The 25,100-nt window shown below is 43.8% G+C and overlaps 5 protein-coding genes across 10 annotated transcripts in view; 4 read left to right on the top strand and 1 right to left on the bottom strand.

Moving 5' to 3' along the window:
• The window catches only part of unm_hu7910 (un-named hu7910), a 32,271-nt gene extending 31,893 nt beyond the window's left edge, over positions 1 to 378 (top strand). For all 6 annotated transcript variants that reach the window (XM_037080047.1, XM_037080048.1, XM_037080049.1 and 3 more), the window contains one exon: positions 1 to 378. This exon is cut by the window's left edge and continues 408 nt beyond it. The gene's annotated coding sequence lies outside the window, so the exon portion shown is untranslated.
• The window catches only part of LOC119009057 (NACHT, LRR and PYD domains-containing protein 14-like), a 308,098-nt gene that overhangs the window by 51,485 nt on the left and 231,513 nt on the right, over positions 1 to 25,100 (top strand). The gene's annotated exons all lie outside the window — the stretch shown is intronic.
• Positions 676 to 7,744, bottom strand: LOC119009093 (clavesin-1-like). Its single transcript, XM_037080111.1, has 8 exons — positions 7,440 to 7,744; positions 5,497 to 6,251; positions 4,856 to 5,026; positions 4,654 to 4,772; positions 4,054 to 4,228; positions 3,849 to 3,959; positions 3,325 to 3,551; positions 676 to 3,162 (listed from the first exon to the last, which is right to left on the bottom strand). Exons 2-8 carry the CDS (start codon positions 5,596 to 5,598, stop codon positions 3,084 to 3,086), a joined length of 984 nt encoding a protein of 327 aa, XP_036936006.1. The 5' UTR covers positions 5,599 to 6,251; positions 7,440 to 7,744; the 3' UTR covers positions 676 to 3,083.
• On the top strand, positions 9,260 to 16,373 carry riok3 (RIO kinase 3 (yeast)). Its single transcript, XM_037080088.1, has 13 exons — positions 9,260 to 9,295; positions 10,898 to 11,013; positions 11,519 to 11,664; positions 11,805 to 11,912; positions 12,093 to 12,202; positions 12,294 to 12,437; positions 12,530 to 12,657; positions 12,868 to 13,050; positions 13,504 to 13,663; positions 13,784 to 13,864; positions 14,299 to 14,388; positions 14,557 to 14,670; positions 15,061 to 16,373. Exons 1-13 carry the CDS (start codon positions 9,260 to 9,262, stop codon positions 15,172 to 15,174), a joined length of 1,530 nt encoding a protein of 509 aa, XP_036935983.1. The 3' UTR covers positions 15,175 to 16,373.
• Positions 17,003 to 24,691, top strand: rmc1 (regulator of MON1-CCZ1). Its single transcript, XM_037080084.1, has 21 exons — positions 17,003 to 17,220; positions 17,584 to 17,660; positions 18,170 to 18,254; positions 18,376 to 18,432; positions 18,535 to 18,621; positions 19,035 to 19,175; positions 19,397 to 19,500; positions 19,740 to 19,829; positions 20,029 to 20,134; positions 20,734 to 20,842; positions 20,922 to 20,966; positions 21,061 to 21,114; positions 21,225 to 21,353; positions 21,672 to 21,778; positions 21,865 to 21,984; positions 22,638 to 22,715; positions 22,835 to 22,939; positions 23,257 to 23,325; positions 23,401 to 23,488; positions 23,707 to 23,844; positions 24,160 to 24,691. Exons 1-21 carry the CDS (start codon positions 17,122 to 17,124, stop codon positions 24,237 to 24,239), a joined length of 1,968 nt encoding a protein of 655 aa, XP_036935979.1. The 5' UTR covers positions 17,003 to 17,121; the 3' UTR covers positions 24,240 to 24,691.

The raw sequence follows: 25,100 nt of genomic DNA, 5'->3' as shown, positions 1-25,100 counted from the left end.
AGCCCGTTTGGACCAAACCGGGCTCAGTCAGCCCCGGTTCTCTTGTGATGGACTTCAAAATGTATTTTCTGGATGTGGAGATGATTCCAGGTGTTACAGACCAGCTCTGTTGTTTCTTGCCTTCATGTCACTGATTGAGTTGTTGAAACACTAAAACGTCGACCCGATGGCGGGAACACGGCGCCGAGAACGTCGTGGAAACGTCGCGGTCAACGAATCGAAGCCTTAATCTGACTCGACCACTGTGCATCACTTGAGTTCATCCAGCCGGGGCTTTAATCCACCTTCTCATCACTTTTGCACAGTAACAAGGAAACACGAGATGTTATCAAAGATGATTTATATTTATATTAAAAATTAAAAACCACTGAACAAATCTGACGTGTGTTTGTTTCTGTGAGACGACAGTTTGTGTCGACAGTAAAAATCATCAGCAGACTCATTTAACTGATCAGGTGATTATAGGAGCTGTTGAAAAATCATCTCAGGTCATGTGATGCTCTTCCTCCTCTTCATCCTCTTTTTCTCTCCTCTCTCTGCCTCTTCTCATTTACTTATTTTCTTTTTCCTTGTTTCTTCTCCTCTCCTCTTTCTGTCCTCCCCTTCCTTGTTTTAATCTCCTTTCCTTGCTTCCTCCTCTCAGCTTGCAACCTTTCATCTGTTTTTTTTTCTAATTTCCTCTCCTTGTCTCCTTTCCTCTCCTCTTGTCTCCTCTTTAAGATGACTTCCTATACTGTTTGAATGAGACGCACGTTTTTTTTGTTTGGATTTTTGTTTTTGCTTCTTGTTTTATTTTTTATGAACCCACTGAGTCAAAAAGCTGACGTTGTGCTGTACCAGCTGACTGAGACTCTCTAATAGTCGATTTAGTGCCTCTTCTATTCTTTTATAATAATAATTTTTGAAACGAAAAAAATCTTTATTTTATTTCAGTAGCTTTCATCTCATGAAGCACCAAAATAAATTAAATATAATGAAAAGAGGCTCATTCAGTCAGAACAGGAAGACATTTCAACAAGATCAATGACACATTATCAATAAAACAGCTGAGTTATATGAAACTTTGTTTGCCACAATTTTCACTAATAAGTGTGAGAAAGCATGAAGGTTTTGAAAACAACTGTGTTGCCAACATCAGGTGGTCCAACATCAGAACCAGAACTGTCCAATATCCAATAGCAACAGCCTTTTATAAATATTTAAACATTTAATTATCATTTCAACTGTTCCTTTAATGTGTCCCTTCAAAATAAAATCCCAGCCGAAGAGTGAAAGGAGACGCTGGCGTTGGTGTAAATGTTTACTTCTATACATTCATTGAAAGGAAATACATTACAGTGGCGTGGAGCTGGATCGCTGCTCAGTGTAGCCCTGATGATGAGTCGCACACACTGCAAAAGATCATGTCAGACTTGGCTGCTATATATTACAAACACTCCACGTTACATGGAGATAAGTGAAGTGAGAGTCGTCAGCCTGCAGGCGTGATGTTCCTCGAGTCGTGTTCGCTGCAGAGACTGAAGATAAATTCACTTTAAATATCTCAGGATAAAACTGGCCAAGTGTTACAGTTTTTTGCAGTGTAATAATACTTGTAACAATAATATACAATCTTCAAATAAGTTAAATTCAATAAAAACAATCTTTGCCTTCACTGTCGAGGTTAAAGGTGATCATTTGGCATCCTGCGGTCTCTCCACAGCACCGAGCGTCACTCTGGTAGAACAGCTGGTAAACGTCTTCATGCACGTGATCGCTGCAACATCAGTTTGCCTGGTGCTTTTATTTTGAAATGCTTGTGCAGAGTTGGTCTAACTTGGAGTGACTTTTAATTCTTTTTTGGCGACATTCTTCTACCAGAGTGAAGTTTCTTCCTCCTGAATTTCGGGACATTCAGGTGAATTAAAGAAAAATATTCAACTGAGTGTTTCGATTCAGTAATTTAAATACTGCAGCGACGAGATAAAGACCTCAGAGTCCTGACGAGCCGCCGCGTCGGCTACCTGAAAGTCTGGACTTCGGTTTTTAGATTCACAGCTTTAAAAAAGTTCTTTCAAACATTCCCGGCTGAGTTTCACCAACAAGGATCATCTTCACCTTTTAATTCAATCACACCTCATCAGCTGGACCTTTAATTTAAACCTGGATTAGACAAGATTCATGTGAAACTGTTTTTTAAAGCTGCGCTCACAGATTTCCAGCCACGCGGGTGCAGCAGAACAACACTGACCTCCTTTAAACCATCAAACATGTTTCTACTGTCATGACAAACACTTCCTCCCTCTCTCTGGTTTGTGATGCTGTCAGAACGTAAGTGACGGTCATGTTGTGTTTTTGTCTAAAGCGTCAGATCTTTAAATCTGGTTCCATCATTTTAAACTGAAGGTGTATAAACATGATTTACTGTCAGAGCTGTTGAGATGATCCTTGTTGGTGCAGCCGCTCCGCTCCGCATGTTTCTTACTTCTGATTGTTGTACCATCGTCTTCAGAGATGTGACCCGGCGTTAATCTGTCGCTCTCTGAGGTTTAAATAAAGTTTGACCACATCACGCTCTGACCCACAGAAACAGAACGGTGTTACATTCCCGCTCCACAGAATCAACGAGAACGTGAAGCACGCGGTCGTGCAGCAGAAACACAAACGCACGTCAGAGCGTGTTGACGTGGACAGCAGGACGGACGCTGCCGGCCGGAGGGAGGCTCAGAGACAGGACAGACTGAGTGTGTGTGTGCGTGTGTGTGTGTGTGTGTGTGTGTGTGTGTGTGTGTGTGTGTGTGTGTGATTCAGGAAGTTCAGTTGCTGTCAAAGTTCAGGTCGACAAGAGGACGCAAGTTCAAACCCACCAGCTTAACACAGCTGCTGGTGTGTGTGTGTGTGCGTGAATGTGTGTGTGTATGTGTGTGTGTGAGTGTGCGTGTCAGAGTGGATGCTGTGATTTATTTGTGTCTCTAAGTCTGTACATGTGTGTGTAAATACATCAGCGTGTGTGTTGTTGTGTGTGATGGCTCTACAGTGAGTGTGTTACTGTCTATGGGTGTGTGTGTGTGTGTGTGTGTGTGTGTGTGAGTGTGTGTGTGTGTTCAGTCCAGGGCCAGTAGTGGTGTGCTGGTGTCTCTGTCTGTTTGTCGGAGAGTTCCTGGTTCCACCGCCGACTGAGACCTGAAACACACACACACTGATAGTTGTAATGACAGTGAAGTGAAAGTGAAAGTGAAAGTAAAAGTACTGCTGCTACACTGAAAATACTCGATTACAAATAAACATAAAACTTGTATCTTGTAAAAGGAGGACTGAGGAAACTGGGACACCCTTCCTCCTCACCTCTTCATCATGTCCTTGTCTCCTCCTCCTCCTCCACAGTTCTCCCGGACGTGCAGGGCGTCGTAGGTCAGCGTGTACTCCGTCTCGTCGTTGTAGTCGGGGCCCAGCAGCGTTCGGGCCCAGATGCCCATATCGTACGGCGGCAGCGTCCCACCGAACTCTGACGGCAAACACTCGGGCTGGATGAGCTGGTGGAGCGAGTTCAGGTTGTTACCGTGGAGGAAGATCTGAGGAGGAGACGAGGAGAGGAGATGAGAGGAGACAAGGAGAGAAAGATGGAGAGGAGGGGAGACAAGGAAAGGAGAGGAACAAAGAAAGGGGATGAAAAAGAAAGCAAAGGAAACAAGGGAAGGAATAAAGAGGAAGAAGCAGCAAGAAAAGCGGACAGAAGAGGAAACAAACAGAGAAGAGGAGAAGATGAGAGACCAAAGAACTTGAGAGGAGAAAAGGTGACAGTGAAAGGAGACAAGAGAAAGAGGTAGGAGAGGAGAGGAAGGAAACAGAGAAAGAAATGGCACATTCACCCGTTTCCTGGTCTTGTCTTTGAGGAAGGGTTTGATGATGGTGTACATGGCGTGAATGTACCACGGCTGATTCACAAAGTGGATTCCTCCGAACCGAGCGGGAAAACTGTCCTGAGGGGACGAGGAGAGGAGACAAGGAAAGGATTAACAGATCCGCCCTGATGAGCCGGACGTGGAGCTCAGTGCTGGTGGAGTGTTTCCTCACCTGGAGGCCTTCGATGGCCAGCTTCAGGATGTTGGGCGTGAGCTTGGAGGCCTGTTTGAAGGAGAAGTTGCTCCAGTCGATGATGAGGATGAACCCGTTGATCTGCAGCTCCGGGTTCTCTATCAGAACCTCCAGGGACAGCAGGATGGCCCGCAGGATGTCGGTGAACGAGTTCCTGATGGAGAAGGAGGAAGAGATTACACAGCGCTCACTGCCACAGCACCGCTGAGGCCTCCATTTTGTGTCCTGAATGTTGTTGGGACAGAGGCTGAAGTGTTGAAATGTTCAGTTGTGTCTGTTTACAAAAACACCATCAACCACTACTGATAAAATCAGGAGATAAGGTGTGTGTGTGTGTGTGTGTGTGTGTGTGTGTGTATGAACAGCTAATCAATAGTTAAAGTGAGTGTGATGGTCCTTCACGCAGTAGGTCTTAACTACAACTAGCTGTGTGTGTTCTGGTGTATTTTTAGAACAGAAATGACCCATTAGGCTCACTGTTGTTTTCAATCAATACAGCGGTGTGTGTGTGTGTGTGTGTGTGTGTGTGTGTGTGTGTATGTGTGTGTGTGTGTGTGTGTGTGTGTGTGTGTGTGTTACCTGCTCTGGTCCCAGTTGGAGGCGAACAGGATGAGGATCTTTCGGCCATGCTGGTCCGGAGTCTCCAGTACGCCCGGGAAACCATCCATCAGCGCCCGCTTGATGCCCGGGTCGTCCACCTGACAGAAGAAGAAGAAGAGTTACTCGTGTTTTAAAGCAGAACCTCAGTGAGCAGCGTCCTGTTCAGACTGTGGTAACGGACCTTGAAGCTCTGGAACATGTCGAGGTTCTGCTGTCTGAACTGGAAGTATTGGGCCAGCAGTCTGAAGGTCTCCACCTGGTCAAACTTCCTGGCTCTCAGGAAACGCAGGATGAAGTCGTCGTCCGTCCGCAGGAAACCGATGTCGGGCCGCGTCACGATCATGTCCCGCACCTCCAGAGACAGAAACACGAGTTCATTCATGTGCGTTTATCAGCAGGATAAAGACCAGAGAGAGGGGACGACATGCAGCAAGTGACCACAGGTCGGACTCAAACCCTGGACAGCTGCAGCGAGGACACAGCCTCTGTACATGAGCCACATGCTAACCAACTGTGATACTGTTACATCTGAAGTCTTTACACAGACCTGTCTCCATCTTTACAGACCTGTCTCCATCATCTTTACACAGACCTGTCTCCATCTTTACAGACCTGTCTCCATCATCTTTACACAGACCTGTCTCCATCACGTCTTTACACAGACCTGTCTCCATCTTTACACAGACCTGTCTCCATCTTTACACAGACCTGTCTCCATCTTCACACAGACCTGTCTCCATCTTTACAGAACAGCAGCAGTCCAGTACTTTAAAAACATGTTACAGTGAACAAGCTAATATTAGCTTAGCATGAGGGATATACCTGCTGGATGTCCTGATGCAGAGTGTCCGGGTTCTCGTTCAGCTCTAGACGGGCCTTCTCCGTCGTCTCTGAGCTCAGCCCGGCGTGCAGATGTGTCATCATGGTGATTCTCTCCGGTTTGGTTCCAACAAGTGTGTTTCTGTACAAACTGTAGTCCTCACAGATGTGTTTTCTCCACACAGTTTGGTTTAGATGTACAATCTTTTGTGGCTCAGTTGTGAATTTGGTTGTTGAAGAAGTAAAAAGAGTCTTTGCCCTTTAATCTGTGACACAATCTTATTTGCTGTCTGTGTTTTTTATGTTAATTTCCAAACATATAGAAACATCTGAAAGGGTTCCAATCAGAGTTCGTCAGCAGGAGACAATCGTGGTCGTCTGTCAACAATCGTCTCTGCGCTCTTCTTCTACATCGTTGGTTCGCAGGAAGCTGAAAGTTTTTGGTTGTTGATGCTGGAGTGAAACGCTGACTCGATTACAGGTTTTGGTTTGATGTACAAACTGTGTTCTGTGTCGATTTCACATCCTTTTTGTCCTGATCTTCTTCCCGCTCGGTGTCTCACAGCTCCCTCCTCCTCCTGCTCTCTGTCATCTTTCAGGTTTCAGGTTCTGTCAGGTCCATCATGACGAGGATGGCTGAAGACGAACACTTGAAGACGAGTCCTGCTGTCCTGCACTGAAGGCGTGACCTCAGTTGGGTTATCGGAGAAATGTCAAAGGTCAGTTAAGGCAACTGGGTCTGATCGGGCGTCCTCGAGCTGCAGGAGAGAGAAGAGACCCACAGTTAGAGAACAGGGACCTGTCTGTTGGTTGGATGGAGGACGGTCTCGACCCAGAACGGACCACGCTGACTGAAAAGGACGACTCTTTAACATTACAACGTGACTTTTTTCAACATTTCCGTTAATTTCTCTGGGAGTAAACATCAGGTGTGTTTCGTGGCTGGTACCTGGTGGACCTCAGTGTTTGACGTGATATTCTAAATGTGGCTGCAGTGAACAGATACTGATGATGAGAAGTTTGGACACTTCCAGACGCGTTTGTGGTAACAAGAAGTGGATGATTTGACTAGAACCTCGGACATCTCTCGCCGTGTGTGAGACGAGAAAAACAATACGTCTTAACAAGATGCTGGGACATTTGCACTTGTGTTTGTGGCAACCAAAGACCAGACATCTTTGACAAATAAAAAGCAGAGTACTTCAGACCAGACATCCGGACGCCTCCAGCTGTGTTTGGTGCAACACAAAACTAGTTCTTGTGATGAGAAGTCAGGACGCTTCCAGCTGTGCTTTAGGCGTAACAGCCGGGTGTCTTTAACGGGACGTCAGGACGTCTCCAGCTGGGTTTTCAACGACCAGAACAGGTATTTTAAGCCCAATCAGGACATTTTCTTAACCCTCACCAAGTGTTTTTGTGCCTGAAGAACTCCAAGATTGCAATATAAAGAAAGTGAATTCACTGTGGTGTTTGGTTGGTTCTGAGCTGCGGTTCAGTTTCACTGCGTTGGGATCAATAAAGCTTGATCTGTGTTTTATCTCCATCTGGGGGTCGAGGCCTCAGATGACCTCCTGCCCAGCCTCCATACACCCCCTCCGGCCCCCCGCCCGGCCCATCTGCCGCTCACATTAACTGTGTCAGATGTGTCCAATCCCGTCCACCGAGACAGAACCGTGACACAACACACACTCAGAGGTCCAACTGGGCTCAATCCAACACAGAGTCCAATAAAAACCATCGATGGAGACGTTCATACAGATTAATGATAAAAGTGACCCTGAGTGTGTGTGTGTGTGTGTGTGTGTGTGTGTGTGTGTGTGTGTGTGTGTGTGTGTGCGCATCCTCATCAAATGGTAAAATGTGAGCGCATCCTCCACAAGTGAGCTCGTGTCTGAGCTCAGCTTCTTCTCCGTGTCTTTCAAAGCGGGATGTGATGAAATACTCACAGTGGAGCGACCTGCTAGGTGTGCTGGTTGAATCCCGGCCGTCCTGACTGGCCCGACGGCCCTCCGGTGCTGCTGCTGCTGATGATGATGCTGGGGACGGTGGCGGTGGTGGCCATCGGTATCCCGCGGACAAAAGAGGTTTCGGTCCAAATTAGAAATGTGACTGATGGCAGGAGAACAGAGAGTGAAGGTCCCTGAACGCGTCAGAGGAGATTAAAGTGCGTCCTTGCGGGTCCGTGCGGGCATCGTAGCGTGAGAGGACGGAGCATCACACCGAGATGCGTTTTCACTTTGTGCTCCGAGAAGACGTCAGGATGCTCCGGGAGCGTCAGCTTTTCACAATAAACAGCGCATCTTCCGGTCACCACTTTCAAAATTAAAGACTTTCTCTTTTTCTTTTTCTTTGTTACCAATTCAGGGTTTTTTTTTCTCTGAACCAAAATAAACTTACTGACTAAAAATACCACGTGTGTCTGTAGACTCAATGTGATATGAGACAGGAATACAGACTTTAACTGTGAGCTCAGTCATATAAACCACAGCAGACCTGCAGCTTCTATAATGACACGACAGGTCAAACATCTCCTCTTCTCTGCATTTTTATCTTAGTCCACAGAGCACAGACTGCATGGTGTGATTCAAGAATACAAATTAAAGTGAGGATTAGCCATCGTTAGGCTACAAAATCCAGTTCACCCCAACAATTCTTTTTTTTCAATAACAAACTCCACGCTTTAATTTTGAAGGCCCACTCTCTCAGTTTCCGGCCTCGCTCCTGCTCACCTGGTCTGACTTCACCCACCTGGACGCTGTGACAGCAGCTGACGGCCATGCGCGTTCACGAGTCAACCTGGACAGATTGTAGGTTGTACGTGCACACGCAGCGGACTGGTGCGCGCACGAGCGCACGCATACATGCATAAAAGGCGACAGGAAGTCGACACGAAATAAATTCTGATGCAGTATTTTTATTACATTTTTACATCAGATTTATTCGTTATTAATTTATTTGAACCTCTTTTCTAACATATGTAGTCATCTGTTTCATTTTCTGTTGTAACCTGACACGAATTGTACTATTTCATAACCCCAGTTTAGTATTTTTTTTTGTCTTATATAAACTAATTATTTCACTGAAACTAATAAGAACACCGATGATAATTAGTATAACTAGAACATTTCTCAATGACACAATTATGCAAGAAAATAAAAATAAATGAGTGACTCCTGTTTATTAATTCCAAAAGTACTTACTGATAATTATCATGACAATAATACAGGTTTTATTAGTGGTTTCACTTTGTATAAATCTTCTATTTGTGCCTTAAAGTACAAATTACATATCAAAACTTCATTAGCTTTTCTCCAAGATTGATGGTTGTCAATTTTCTTACAAGAAATAAAAATATATATGTATAAAATCATGTAATAAGAGAAAAAACTAATAACTAATCGATAAATCACTTCAGAGGGGCTCAGAGGGGCTTTTATTGTGAAGGCGTACTGCAGCCTCTGTGACGCAGTTCCTGTTGTGTAAAGTCCACTCGGCTGTGAACCTCCTCACTGAGAGCTTCTCTACCTCGTTTATCCTCTCCGTTCTTTAAACATCTTATATACAGACCTGTAAATTATCTCTCAGTACTCACTGAAGTTTATACAACACTTTTCTGTACGTGTCGCATCGCGAGACTTTGCTGTTATTGTCGTTTTTAGGTCGTTTTTTGTCGCCAGATCTGCCCTCGGAGCGTGCTAACGTTAGCTCAGCAGCTAGCCACCATTCACTCTTCAAGGAAACAGTCGATTAATCGTTTTTTGTAATCATGGATCAAACAGGAGGCACAGCAGTAACACCAAAGGTAAATATGTCTCCTGGTTGGTCGTCTTCTTTTAATGTGTCACTCAGTTGTGTTTGTTGTTCGACTTCACGAAGTTAAACCGGTTAGTTAGCTTCTGCTAGCGTTAGCCTTCTGATCCAACATGGCCTCTGACAGTCTTCTCCTTTTAAAGGCTGAATTTAGCTCGCTGTGAGCGGACACACACTCAGCAGCTGTGTGCCATGATTGGAGATACTGTGGCTCAAGTTACAGATTCAAATAAAGACACGAAGATAATTATCTAATGATCTAAGTTCTTCTAACCTTTAATTAACCTCCACACGTCTAAGTGCTCTTAACTGTTTTTGTTTAATTCAAAACTAAACATTTCTTCTAATTTTGCCTGGAAACCAACGGCTCAGCTAGCAGCTAACAGACGTTAGCAGGTGTTCAGTTGAATATCTCATCCTGGGACAGGTAAATCTGGTTACATTGCAGCTTTAACTGTCTTTTTAAGCGCGTTTAAGATCCTTTTTTTCTACCAGGTTGTGACATGAATCTTATTTTTAGACCATCATTTTGTTGTTTAGTGTCTCTATGGGAACGTTCTCAGTTTAAACAAATATGTAAAAATAGTAATTATGAATAATATATTAGTGGGCGTGGCCCTGTCAGGACACTCAGCTCAGACGTGTCTGAACATGTCTGAGCTGTGAGTCACTCAGTTTATGCTTTAATAATACTGTTGATTGTAAAAAGGTAGATATAAACATAGAAACAAACACAATATGTATTAACACTCACATATTTACGTTTTTGAGATATTCTCATTTATATAAGCAGAGTAGAAAGTTGTCATCACAGTCAACAATAGAAATGCAGTATTTCATCAGTACATCAGTGTTTTTGGTGACTGATGTTATTTCCCTGAAATGTGTACTACCTCAGCTAAAAGGTTATATAAGTCAATAGAAATGATAAAAGGATTGAAATATGTCATAAATGGTTTTCATCAAAGTTTACCAAATAAAAACATAGAATATATCAATCTGTATGATTTCTAAATGCAGAATCATGAACAAAATATTTCTTATTGCTCCACAACTTATTTGAATTCTGTACGTGTTTTAGTGTTTGAGATATCCTGAGTCATCATGCTGGGACAACATGAGTCAGCAGGTTTTACACTAACTTGTGGAGTCCATGCTGCTCCAGTGTTCATGATCCCATTAAAGCATTAAAATGTTCTGACTGGTGGTCTCAGACTTTAGACGTAGACACCCTGACATGTCTATTTTCGCTAAGTTTGAATATTTGCTCGTTCTGGTTTCATGTGACTATAAACTGAATATTTGAGTCTGTAGGTTTAACAAATCAGAAATGGTCATGTGTCACATGAGGCTTCAGGAATAAGACATTTTTCCACTTTATGTCAGATCATAACACAACATGTAGATAACCAGATAATCTACAGGTTACATGAATCAGTAACTACACTAATACTAAGGGAGCACAGCCTCAGTTATCAGTGTGTGAAAACTTAAAACCATGGCTGAGATTCAGCAGTGACCTCTGTGTTCAGAGTTAACAGTGTCTAAACGAGGTGAATTTGTGTGATAATTGTGTTTGTGTGTTTTCCTGCAGAGCCCGTGGGGCTCGGCGGCCCCGGCGGCTCCGGCCTGCTCTCTGGCTGATGTGATGAGCGAACAGCTGGCCACACAGCTGGACGAGGAGAACAACGCCTTCCCTGCACTCACCGAGTAAGTGTCAAGTGTAAAACTAATTACTAATAGAACAGAGTAACAGACTGATACTGGGAAACTACTGTGACTGTTGATGCTGATGAAACACACTCCACAACTCCACTGTAGATGTATTATTTATTATAAATTACTGTCTACATAGACATTTTGTAATACTTTAACAACATCGCGTTGGACTTTTTCTGACAGTTTACAGATCAAACTAATTGTATGAAAAAAGTTTTCACTTAAATCTCTGCCACAGACGTTATTGTATGTTTATTACCCATGATGCATTTAACAGTGACACCTTGTTTATTATTTTGCTTTGGAGCATTTTGTCCCATAACTGACAGTTATCTGATGTTTTGTCACTAAAAAAAACGAATAATGATGATTTTAATGTTTTTTATTTAATATGAAGATTCACAGTCTTGTGACAGATTTCTGCAGACACATTAAACAGATTTTTATCACACTGAATAACACTTGTGTGTATTTCTGTCTTCTCTCCGTCCTTCAGTCCTGCAGCAGATCTGTTGTTGTCAGACGAGGCGTCTGATACGACCAGTGACTTGATGCTCGCCAAGATGCTGCAGATGCAGTTCGACCGAGAGTTTGATGATCAGCTCCGCCGGGAGGAGAAGAAGTTCAACGGCGAGAGCAAAGGTACAACCATAATGCTATGTAGAGAAAATACAAGATTCAATAAGATCGACAGATTAAAATGAGTATTAACATGAACGAGTGAAGAATAACGTGAGCTTTTTCAGATCTGAGTGACGGTCTGTCTTGATGTTTGTGTCCAGTGTCCATCTCCTTTGAGAACTACCGGATGGTCCATCCGTATGAAGACAGCGACAGCTCCGAGGACGAGGTGGACTGGCAGGACACGAGACACGACCCCTACAGAGCAGGTAACTGCTCTACAGTGGCTGGACAGAATAACAGGAACGCCTTTAAGTAACACACAGTCCTGAGTAACAACTTGATGTTTTAAAATTAACACATGGTTTCACCATCTGTCCTGAGTGATCGATCACAGGTGGATGGCTTTACAGTGTGTCTGAGTGTAAATCTGTGTGTTTGATTATCAGACAAGCCCCAGACGACACCCAGGAGAGGCTTCACGGGGAAAGGCAAGAACATCACCACTAAACATGACGAGGAGACCTGCGGCCGCAAGAACACGGCGCGCATGGACAACGTAAGACGACCTCCCGCCCTCTGATACTGACAGAGTGTTTGTTTTTTGTCGCCCGAGCTTCTAAAACATATCGATTCCTCTCCTCCTCCAGTTTGCTCCAGAGGTCCATGTTGGTGATGGGCTGGGGATGGACCTGAAGTTGTCCAATCAGGTGTTCAACTCTCTGAAGCAGCACTGCTACAGCGAGCAGAGACGTAGTGCCCGACTGCACGAGAAGAAGGAGCACTCCACCGCTGTACGTATGGATAAACAGAACTCACACAGCGCAGATGATGATGAGGAGTTGATCTGCTGCTTCACACTCCAACTCTCTTTCTTTCTGCTCAGGAACAAGCAGTGGACCCTCGCACTCGTCTGCTGATGTACAAGATGGTGAACGCCGGTGTGCTGGAGAACATTAATGGCTGCATCAGCACAGGAAAAGAGTCAGTCGTCTTCCATGCTGACGGAGGGAGGTGAGTGGAACAGCAGGAGGTCGTAAAAAAAATCATGTCTGATGAGAAAATACCTTAAGGGAGACACAGTACAAAGACTGTAAACAGAGAAGAATCCTCAGGGGAAACCCACCTTCCACCATGCTGAAAGCAAACTAGTGTGTGTGTGTGTGTGTGTGTGTGTGTGTGTGTGTGTGTGTGTGTGTGTGTGTGTGTGTGTGTGTGTGTCAGCCTGGAGGAGCAGCCTGTTCCAGATGAAGTGGTGCTGAAAGTGTTCAAGACGACGCTCAACGAGTTCAAGAACAGAGATCGCTACATCAAAGACGACTACCGCTTCAAGGAGCGCTTCAGCAAGCTGAACCCACGGAAGGTCATCAGGCTGTGGGCCGAGAAGGAGATGCACAACCTGGCCAGGTGAACACACACACCCCTTCCCCTGCTGCTTCTACTGGTCTCACACCTGCTGGCTCTGGTATCATTCTCCAGTCTGTTTGACTGTGGAGTTCACAGATGTTGGTCTGAAGGGGAGCCGTTCAGACCTGGTGTCTGTCACCTCTCCACTCTATAAGCAGATAGACTGGCAGACTTTACAAGACGGCTCTCATTATTTAGAATTTGTCACAGTTGAGTCACATAGTTTGTTCAGTTTCTCCTCATGAAAAAACTCTTAAAATCACTACAATTGTTAGTGGAGTCTGGTGATGTTCTGGACATCAGTGTGTAAGCTGTTGGCGTCTTCTTCCACTGCTGTAAGAATGTGGTGGGAGTGTAAAGCTTTTTAAATATCCTGTAGAATAAAAACTTTATAGCAAAGCTCATACATGCGTGTGTTTGTTTGTTTGTTTGTTTGTTTGTTTGTTTGTTAAGGATGAAGAAGGCGGAGATTCCCTGTCCGGAGGTGGTGCTGCTGAAGAAACACATCCTGGTGATGTCGTTCATCGGTAAAGACCACGTTCCTGCTCCCAAACTGAAGGACGTGGTGCTGAACTCTGAGGACATGAAGAACGCCTTCTACCAAGTCCTCCATGTACGTACACGGGGCTGCAAGTACGACTCTGCCTACAGCTAACGTGCAGTGATGCTAAAGTCCTCAGACGTGTTTCTGAGATTAAACTACTTCTTCTCTCTTTCCATTCTGTGTCTGCAGCTGATGCAGCTCTTGTATCAGGAGTGTAACCTGGTTCATGCTGATCTCAGTGAATACAACATGCTGTGGCACGAAGGGAAGGTACGACTGTGTACATGTCCTTTAATCATGTCCGCTTGATATATGTATCTGCCTCCTCCGTCCTCTTTCTCTTTCGTTCATCTATCACTTCCAGCTCTTCTCTCCTGCTTTTCCTCAATGTTTCACCCTGATTCTTGTCATTTTTTCCCTCCTTGTTAGAAAAAAGGATAACATTTAACTTAATTTCTCAAATTAAAAAAAACTCTAAACTGTGGGACATTTAATGATGGATCTTATGTTTGAGAACAAAATACAAATATCTCAGCAGCTGTTTTCAGAACTTATTTCAGGCATTTTACCTAAAACCAGTTCAGAGTCTCAGACAACGGAACAGGAAATGCAAAGATGCGAACGTGTGTGTGTCTGTGTGTGTGTGTGTGTGTGTGTGTGTGTGTCTGTGTGTGTGTGTGTGTGTGTCTGTGTGTGTGTTGTAGGTGTGGCTGATAGATGTCAGTCAGTCCATCGAGCCGACCCATCCTCACGGCCTGGAGTTCCTCTTCAGAGACTGCAGGAACGTTTCCACGGTAACGTCTATTTAATCCACATTGTGCAGCGCAACTCTAGTTCAGGAAAACATTTTCTCACCCAGTTTCACAGATGAATAAGAATTCCCCGAAAAGATAAATGTTCTCCTGGTTTTTCCAACAAAACATTTTGGTTAATGATTCGTAACTTCTTGGTGTGTGTCGCAGTTCTTCCAGAAGAGAGGCGTGAGCGAGGCGATGAGTGTGTACGAGCTTTTCAATGCCGTCAGCGGGCTGAACATCCCAGTCGGTGCCGAGGAGGAGGCGGAGTTCATGGCTGAGGTAACACACACACACACACACACACACACACACCTGAAAAAAAAGTTTTCAACTTACTAAAACTTTCACTTTTGCAGGATCTTTAAATTTTTTAAACGTTGGGAGAATTTATGTAATTTTTTTCTTCAGGAGTTTTTTTCATTTTACTTTTTCTGTGTGAAACTTAACTTGGAACAAATAGGAGACATTTTTTGGGAACTGAGGATAAGTAAGAAGTAACTTTTGGCAGGAGACTTTTTCTTTGTTGTTTTGTGAAACAGTCATTTAAAAAATGTCACAGGAGATTTTCCTTTTTTTTTTTTACAATATGTGAAATGTAAAAGTTTTTAATGGCTGAACTTTGATTTCTGGTGAACTGTTCCTTTAAACACTCCCTGTGCTCTCCGACAGATCGTGGCGCTGGAGAAGAGGAACGAGGATCACGTGCAGAAGCGAGGAAAGAAAACGTTCCCCGTGGCCTCTGAAGACGGCGACCCTCCTTTAAAACCCGATGCTGATGACTAACGCCGCCCGGCTCGCTCTCTCTTCACGATTCCGCCGTGATGAAAACGCTGTAAAGAGGAGATGAACGGAGGAGGACCCCGGCGCCTCCCCCTCCGACCCTGCCGCCACCGTCTGACCCACCGCTGACTGCCTCCTTTACTCAGGCAGGACGGAGCGCCTCCTCCTGGCTGCAGGAGGAACGAGTTTCACCGTGTTGGATGTTGAAGTCGGAGCGTCCCGAGCTGCTCAGAGGCACCAGCAGGGTTTTCTGAAGCTGAGGCCTCATTTCAGACCCTCCTGCTGACACGGGCCCACACTGATGTTAGTCTTTCAGTCAGAACCGCTGCTCACACAGAACCGCTGCTCACACAGAACCGCTGCTCACACAGAACCGCTGCTCATTTTAATTCTAGCTGCTGAGTTTCAGGCTTAAATTTGGGAAAATGAGGGTTCAAGAGGATTAAACACTTCTCAGTGTGATGGTTAGAAAGAATTAATGAGTTAAGATAATTCAAACACAGTTTAAAGAAAGATTAAAAGGTTTAATTGTTCTTCTTTCAACAACTCACCTCTCAAGGTTATGGAGGACTAGAACTGCCAAAACTAGTAAAGCATTAAATAAATGTCTCATTATATTAATTATTATGCCATCAAATGCACCACATAAATAAAACTTAAAGTAATAAATGACTCATCAGCTGATGCTTTAAAAAATAACGAATTATTAAAAATACGTACATTAATTTAAAGTAAATACCTACATTTATTTTTAGTATTATTTTGGTTCATGTATTGACATTAAATTTATGTGATATATTTAGTTATGTCTTGTATTTATTTTTAGTTTGGGCAGTATCAGTCCTCCATATGATGAGACACAAAACACAAAATACAAACAAAACCAACAACAGTAGTGAGGTCACTGGTGCAGCAGGAGGTTATGAAATGTTTGGTAATTCTTGAAGCTTTAATCAGTTTAAATAAAAGTCGTTAAAGTTGACAATGGAAAGTGTGTGTGTGTGTGTGTGTGTGCGCGGTAATGATCAGGTAGCTGTTAGTCTGACGTCCTGATGACGTCATAGATTGTGTGATTTTCATCTTGATTGATAAAACATGAAGGTTTCTCCTCACATGATGCTGATTTTAAGGTGGAGTTAATCTAATGAAAGGTGTGTCTGTGACTCAGTGGTGACAATAAAAACTGAAGATTAAAAAACTCATTTGTGTTTTTATTTATTGTTTAATATTAAATATAAATGTTAATTTTGAGTCGAAGACTTAAAGGTTTGTTTGTAGCATCAAATCTTTGGTTCACTTCCTGATTCTCTGTTTATCTCTGAGCTCGTGACGTCAGACTATCATATGACACTCAGCTGCCAAAACAAGAAGACTTCCGACCTGACTCCTTCAGAATAAACGCAATCTCCATAAATATGAACTGGCACCAAACTTAAATCTTGGTGAAATATTCATTCTAAACTGCTTTCATACGAAAGAAGCCAATAAAAAAGTTATTTTCACTATATTGTTATTGTACATTGTTTGATTGTCTGAGTAATGCCATAAATCAGACAAAACATGAAAATAACATGGAGACAAAGTACAAAAAAATAATGCCTTAAAATGGTTTAATAAAAGTAAATACATGTTTAAAATGTATACAAAGTTAAATACATACAGTGGCAAATTACAACAGAAACAACAGATAATGTCACATTTCATAAATGAATACCTACAGTTATTTTCAGTATTATTTCAGACATATTTATTGATTTAAATTGTGGCAGTATCAGTGCTGAGGAAAAAGAATCAGTTGGAAAACAAAAAAACAAAACAAACATACCTCCTCCGCTTTTATTCTGAAGAGCGTCCCCGGAAGTGTGATGGCCGCCCGTTGAGCTGACTCTTCCTGCTCTGCTTCTGTCAGTGAAGCTGAAGCCGAACAAAGTGTCCGAACCGAGTGTGACCATGAGCGAGGAACATTACCTGGAGCTGTGTGAGAACCCGGTCCAGTTCGAGAATGCGTCCAGCGTCAACAACGTGTTCTTCGACGAGGCGAACAAGCAGGTGAGCTAGCCTGTTAGCTAGCATCGATGTGGCTAACAGCCGGCTAACTGACAGTTAAAGTTAAATCACGAGTTTCACTTTGCTTCACTTAATGTGACTTTTTTATATAATTTAAGGAGACTTCAGGTTAAACAATAATTAGCAGTTCAACAGTTATACTCCGTAAAATGCGTCATTTTGTACAGAATGACGCAGAGTTTGATCAGAGAAGAAGTAATCAAACCAGCCACTCGCTGTCAGCTGGATTAGTTGGATGAAAACTACACAAACTTATCTCAAAAAGGCAAAATACATCATAAATCATACTGTGTCTGTGTGTAATCAGTATATGAATCTGAAGGAATAATTGTGGATGTCACACAGGTGTTCGCGGTGCGTTCAGGTGGAGCCACAGGGGTGGTGGTCAAAGGCCCCGACGACAAGAGCAGTGTTGCCTTCAGGTACATCAGCCTGTGCAGGAATATCCGGACATAATGAACCAACTGTCTGTGGTCTCTCTCTCTCTCTCTCTCTCTCTCTCTCTCTCTCTCTCTGTGGTGATTTTAAGAGTTGTTGAGTTAAAACAAACTTTATAACGTGGTGAAACTGTGTCTCTGACAGATTCTGACTCATTGTGTCCTTGTTGTAAATTCAGCATTAAATGTTTCAGCTGAAGTTGTTTGTCTCCTTGTAAAAAGTGTCAGTGTGTGGCAGCATGTCTGTACCAGCCTGTCTGCTTCTGTGTCTAAAGTGCTAAAGTCTTACCTGCCAACATTGATCAGCTGTTTGAACACACTGTTTACACTGATTTCACCATTTACACTCCATTTATGAAAGAAGAAACATGTTATTGATCTGAACATGTCACATGTTACAAAGACACTAAACAGGAACAATATAGGCGACTTCTTTGTCCCCGTGGAGAAACTAAGTCCTCATTAGTCATGTAATGTGTGTATCTCCTCCACAGAATGGAGGATAAAGGAGAAGTGAAGTGTATAAAGTTCTCAATTGGAAATAAGATCCTGGCAGTTCAGAGAACTTCAAAGTCTGTGGTGAGTTTGGAAGAATGAACCTTTAATACAACAACTTCCACCACATGTAAAGTTATTAAAGTATAAATGAGTGAAAATCAGCTGGAGTTTTTTTAAACTGGTTATTTTATCTCGTCTGCAGGATTTGATCAACTTCATCCCCGACTATCCTCACACAGAGTTCACCCAGGAATGCAAAGTACGTTACCTGAGCTTTTATTTTGTAACCTCTCCTCTTTCCTGTTGGTGTTTGTGTGATCAGGTGAATAAACTGTTCTCGTGTGTTCGTCTCATCCTGCAGACGAAGAACGCAAATGTTTTGGGTTTCTGTTGGACAAACTGGAACGAGATCGTCTTCATCACCGATCAGGGGATCGAGTTCTACCAGGTAATCCTGACATCAGTCACATATTTACACCTGTGAGGTTTAGAGAATCTATATGTCATGTTTACTGGCAGTGTTGTGCTCTAAAATACAGATTTTTAGAGCATTTTTAGTTTAAAAGGTGAAGTTAGACTCTCCAGCTGGCCTCATGTGACGACGTGTTTTTGTGCTTCTGGTGATTCATTTTCTAAATCTGATCTAAATCAGTTTCCTCTCTTGTGTTTATGATTGGAGAACTGGCGGGAATAAAACGTCTTGGCAGGATAATCTTTATAAATTCCTTCAGTTTTACGTGAAAAGAAAATCTAGGGGAAAACAACAAGATGTGCCTGAAAAACATTCGTCCAGAGTCAGACACAGATCACATTGTAATACCAGTGTAACATGGTCCGACAGAGTTTGACGTCTCTGCTCAGGTGTTTCCAGACAAGCGCAGCCTGAAGCTGCTGAAGAGTCAGAGCATCAATGTGAACTGGTACCAGTACTGTCCCGAGACGTCCGTCATCCTGCTGTCCACCACCGTGCAGGGGAACATCCTGCAGCCCTTCGCCTTCAGGGTGAGCAGATGCACAACAACCTCAACACACTCTTCATTTCATTCATTTCATATTTCCAGGTGTCTGTTTGTGCTTCTGTAAGAGTTGATGTTCTACACGACAGCCGGGCCTCGTCTTCAGATTCAGTGTCGGTACTGATCCGAACAGAACGTTTTTTAGTGTCGTGTTAATGTTTTAAATACGGTTTCTGTTCTGTTGCTAAAACATGTTTCACTGCTCAGAATGGGACCATGTCCAAGATGTCCAAGTTTGAGATCGAGCTGCCGGTCGTCCCCAAACCCGCCAAGCTCAGTCTGTCGGAGAGAGACATCGCCATGGCAACCATGTGAGTTGTTGTCGCGTCTTCCTATTGAATCTGCGATGTTCTGGTCCAAACAGCAGCTTTTTAGTAAAGTTGACTTGAACTAATCAAGTAAATGTAGAGGAGTGTGAGCAGCGTCCCTGGTCGTCACCATCACATTTGACAATTATCGTTTATCGGTCTACTTGATCACTAATAATCAGTTTCAGCCCTGAGAGAATGGCAGCGGTCGACAGATGTTGACGTAGTTTTCCTCCCTGTAGTTACGGTCAGCTGTTTGTGATGTACCTGAAGCACCACTCGAGGACCGCCAACAGCCCCAGTGCAGAGGTGGTGCTGTACCACTTACCAAGGTACACACACACACACACACACACACACACACACACACAGAACAGAAACATGTTTGTTAAAAAAAAATGTTTGTTATATAAATTCTGGCCTTATCTTACAAAAACAGTATAGCTGAGGGAAAGTGTTTCTTCACACCTGACTGACCTGTGTGTGTGTGTGTGTGTGTGTGTGTGCGTGTGTGTGCGTGTGTGTGTTCAGGGAGGGTGCGTGTAAGAAGACTCACGTGTTGAAGCTGAACACGACGGGGAAGTTTGCTCTGAACATCGTGGACAACCTGGTGGTGGTTCATCACCAGAGCACTCAGGTGAGATCCGTCGTCCTGCTGACTCAGTGGAACGAACAACTGATGCTTTTATTTCTTTACTTGACTTGATTTGTTCTCACGTTGTCACTTTCTCCTCCTCCACTATGATACTACAAGTGTTTAACATCAGGAGCAGAGAAATCAAGTCAGCTGTTAGATTTCATTTACACTTCAGAAATCACAAAGTGGTGTGAAGATTATCTTGATGAGCAAAACGTGGAAGGATCATAAATTTGATATTCTTTTTTGTAATAATCCAAACTTGAATTAAAAAGTCCCACAGAGGGAAACAGGAGTCATGCTGACGTCAGGTAGCCTACAGTAACACGTCTCCACTGTGAGCTGAGAAATGAACTTAAATGTGGAAAAGCGTTCAATCTCACGATGCTCAAGTGAGAAAGAAAGAACTCTTCATCTGGATCCACAGCAGGAGTTAATGGAGTCTGTTCTGGACCGAGACTCGTCCTCCGTCCAAGTTTAGTGGAAACCTGTTCAGTATTTTGTGTGACCCTGCAGACAAACACAGCCTCCTCTGCAGAGATAATATGACAGTCTGATGGTCTGAAGACTTCTTGTTTCTCTCTGTGTTCGTCTGACAGACGTCTCTGATCTTCGACATCAAGCTGAAGGAACCGGACTGCGCCGTCAACACACACCAGCCGGTCCTCCCTGCCCGGTCCATACACCCCTACAGGATACCACTGTCAGGTACACACACACACACACACACACACACACACACACACACACTCTCAGGTTCTTCACTGAGTGTCTCCTCGTCTCTCAGGTCCAGCAGTGGTTCCCTCTCAGCCTCCACCTCCCTGTCAGCTCTGTATCCTTTCACCTCCAACACAGTTTCACTGTGTTCTCTAGTTTTAGTTCAGCAGTTTATAATAATTCAAACTGACCTTTAACCGTCGCTGCAGACTCTTCATCCTGGAGCGTCTTCCAGCCCGACATCATCATCAGCGCCAGTGAAGGTGTGAAAACAGACTTAATACCTTCATCACTATGATTGTTATTCTGCCCTTACATCTGTATTGATCCATCTGTCTGTGTGTGTGTGTGTGTGTGTGTGTGTGTGTGTCAGGTTATTTGTGGTACTTGCAGGTGAAGTTGCCTCCAACTGTCAACCTGCTGCAGGACAAAGGCAAACTGATGGACTTCCTGTTACGACGGAGAGATTGCAAGATGGTCATCCTGTCCGTCTGCTCACAGAGTACGTCTGTTTATCTGACTGACCAAATAAATCATGTGACATTAAAACCATCAAACCACCGAGACGAGACCAAAATCAGAGAACTGAACTGAAGTGAGGCACCGTGAGCCTGATCACCTTCAGCACAATAACAAAAACTTCTTGTAGGACCAAACTCTTCTTCAGGTGATCTGTAGAGTCTCTCTGTTATATTCAGGGTCAGAAAAGTTAAACGTGACCAGAAAACATCCTGAAACAACATAAAGTAAAAGATGAAGCAGTCACAGCATTAAGACTTGTGAATGTGAAGTGAAGCTGAGCTGTCCGTCTCGTCCTCAGTCCTGGAGGGCGGAGAGAAGGGGAGTCTTCCTGTTGTGGCCACTGTGTTCGACAAACTCAACCAGGTGTATAAAGAATACCTGGAGGCCGAGCAGAGCTACACTGTGGTGAGTGACGTCAGCTCAGCACCATTTCTGCTTTCATCAGTCCAGTTTCATGTTTTCTGAATAACGTTTGTGTTTGTCGTTCGTAGGCGATGGAGTCCGGTCCGAGTCGAGGCAGCGCGGCTCAGAAGCGTCCGGTCAGAACTCAGGCGGTCATCGACCAATCAGACATGTACACACACGTCCTGTCGTCGTTCACAGAGAGGAAGGTACACAAACACACACACATTTCCAGTTTGCACTTCTAAAAATCTAAAAATGTCTTTCTCAGTTTTCATCCCAGAACTTTTGCTCCTCCAGGATTCAGGTTAAAATGACTCGGCTCGTTCAGATCAGTCAGAAGCTGTGAGGGAGTGAAGTTAACACGACCTTCACCTCCAACTCACAGTCTCACTGTGACTGAAGCTTTTTATGTTGTTTTCTGGAGTTGAGAAGAAACAGCTTCGTTATCCCAGAACAACCAGATTAATGAAGTCGTCACAAATCAAGCAGCCGCTGTGATCACAGACTCTAAATGTCACTGAGGTTGTCAGAATTATTCATTTCCATGTTGCAGACTTGTTTCATTTATATTGTGTTAAAGTCTTCCACAAGAACACAGTAAAGTATCATCTCAGTCATGTTAGAACAAATTTGACTGAAAGACTAAATATTTATTTCTCTCAATGCATCAAATGTCCTGAGCGTTTGTGACCTTGACGGTTCTGTATGTTCTGTGTGGTTCCGTGTGTTCTGTGTGGTTCTGTATGTTCTGTGTGGTTCTGTGTGGTTCCGTGTGTTCTGTGTGGTTCCGTGTGTTCTGTGTGGTTCCGTGGGTTCTGTGTGGTTCTGTGTGTTCTGTGTGGTTCTGTGTGTTCTGCAGGGCGTCTCTCATAAATTCGTCATTGCGGTTCTGATGGAGTACATCCGCTCTCTGAACCAGTTCCAGATCACCGTGCAGGTAAAACCCGAGCAGAGTGACGCCTCTCCGCTCACACTGAACATCTTTGTTCTGACCTGGAGGATGTTGCTGTTGATGACATCATCACTGTGGGACCGTGTGTTCTTGTGTTCTGGCAGCATTACCTGTACGAGCTGGTGATTAAGACGTTGGTGCAGCACAACCTCTTCTACATGCTGCACCAGTTCCTGCAGTATCACGTCCTCAGCGACTCCAAACCGCTGGTGAGTTCACCAAGAAAGTGACGCTCAGTCATCGTCTCCTCCCTGCTGATGATGTGAAGTCAGACAGGTTTCCATCAGCAGGACGAGATGTCCACTAAATGTTCCTGCTGTAGTAGAGAACAGTTTCAGATGAGACAGAAACTCATTTCAAATCATTTAGTTTGTTTATGTTGCTCGTTTTCTTTCATCATCACAAGACGAACACAAAAGAAACTCTGATGAACTCATGATGAACATCACTTGTTGTCACACTGTGAGCTCAGACTTTGTGTCCAGTGTGTGTTAGCGTTCCTTTGTGTGTGTGTTTGTGTGTTCAGGCCTGTTTGCTTCTGTCTCTGGAGAGTACGTACCCTCCTGCCCACCAGCTGTCACTGGACATGCTGAAGGTATCAAACACTCACACACATTAAATAACCGAGCGCGTGATTCAAACCTCATCATTTAATTCTGTGTGTTGTCAGCGTTTGTCCACAGCCAACGATGAGATCGTGGAGGTTCTGCTGTCGAAGCAGCAGGTTCTGGGCGCGCTCAGATTCATCCGCAGTGTCGGTACGTCGATGTTCAATTTATCTAGCGAGATACAAACTCATGGACTTTATATTCTCACTGTGACTCGCTGTAGATCAGAACTGGTGAGTTGTTAAAACAGTTAGCTGGAGCTGGAGCGAGTCTCCATGAAGCTTCACAGCCAGCAGTAACTCTTCTGACAGACTCACAGGATTCAGACTTTAAAGTGGACTAACCCTCACTGGTGTCACGGCGAGCAGGTGGCCACGACAACGTGTCGGCCAGGAAGTTCCTGGACGCGGCGCAGCAGACCGGAGACCAGATGTTGTTCTACACCGTGTTCAGGTCGTTCCAGCAGAGAAACCAGCGGCTGAGAGGAAGTCCCAGCTTCAACCCCGGTGAGAGAAAACACACAGAGCTGAACGTTTAACAGCCGACATGAAAGATCCAGCGACAGCGTTCATCCTCTGAAACATGGAGTCGTCTCCTGTCTCCTGTTCATATCGTCCTCACTGTAATCAGCTCCTTCTCACAGGAAGGGAGACGTTAGTTCACTGCTGAAAACATTTCCTTCTCACTGACTCCCTGTTGGTTTAATCATAATGTCTCTGGAGAAAATAAAAAAACAGACACAAGCTTTAACTTCTGACTCCTTTTTCAACATTAATGCCTCATTTGATGATGTATTTATATTTGTGCATGTGTGTCACCAGGAGAGCACTGTGAGGAGCATGTCGTCCACTTCAAGCAGCTGTTCGGAGATCAGGCTCTGATGAAACCGTCCACCGTGTGAACCACCGGGTCCAAAACACACACCGTGTGACGGTGCTGGTCGGACAGAGTCTCCGTCAGTTTGGACACGCTGGACGTTCAGGAGACGATCTGACGAACTAACACAGGGATCAGATGGTGACAGTTTAAACGGACACTCGTCTTTATTATTCCTGTTTGTTCTGCCTGCTGGTTTCTGCTCCACTGTCACATGTCAGCACCTGATCCAGGTCTCTGCAGGCTGGTATCCTTGACGTGGGCGGGGCCAGAGGCTGGACAGATGTTGGGATGCCTGTCAGAATATTTTGTACATACGACATGAGTGAAGTTAACAGTGAAACTAATGTTTATTTTGGAAAGAGTTCATGATTGTGTACTAAACTTAGTAACAGCAGAAATATGTTGAAACTAAAGATTAAAGTATCGTGTGTGTTTAAACGTCCTTCTGTACAGATAATAAAACATCAAACTACACGAGTGTGTGCGCATGTCAGCTCTGTGCTGCATTCAAGGCCTGGTGCCAGAATTGGACATGAGGACATTCAGGGTTCTGAGCTCAAAAGGACACAAATGTTTGGAAGGAAAAGGTTTTTTTCAAAAGTTTCTGTAAAATGTGATCATGTATTTGTAAATTATCAGGTTTTAGTACAGAGTGAAACTGAGTTCATCACCAGTGAGTCTGGAGTAACTTGGAATACTTAAACACTGAAATTAAAATAAATAAATAGATAAATTAATGTCATTAAATGCATCTAAAATGAAACTAAAAATAAGGTAGGACTTCACTGAATGTCAAATCCAGCTCATTTTTAGTGATTTGTCTTTTAGAGAATCTGTTTTTCTGAAGAGAAATAAAAGAAAAAACACAATCAAAACTAAATGA

This window comes from Acanthopagrus latus, chromosome 19 (genome assembly GCF_904848185.1).
Source record: "Acanthopagrus latus isolate v.2019 chromosome 19, fAcaLat1.1, whole genome shotgun sequence".
Lineage (NCBI taxonomy): Eukaryota > Metazoa > Chordata > Actinopteri > Spariformes > Sparidae > Acanthopagrus > Acanthopagrus latus.
Note: the sequence above shows the minus strand (reverse complement) of the source record. Positions and strands in the feature narration are given on the sequence as shown.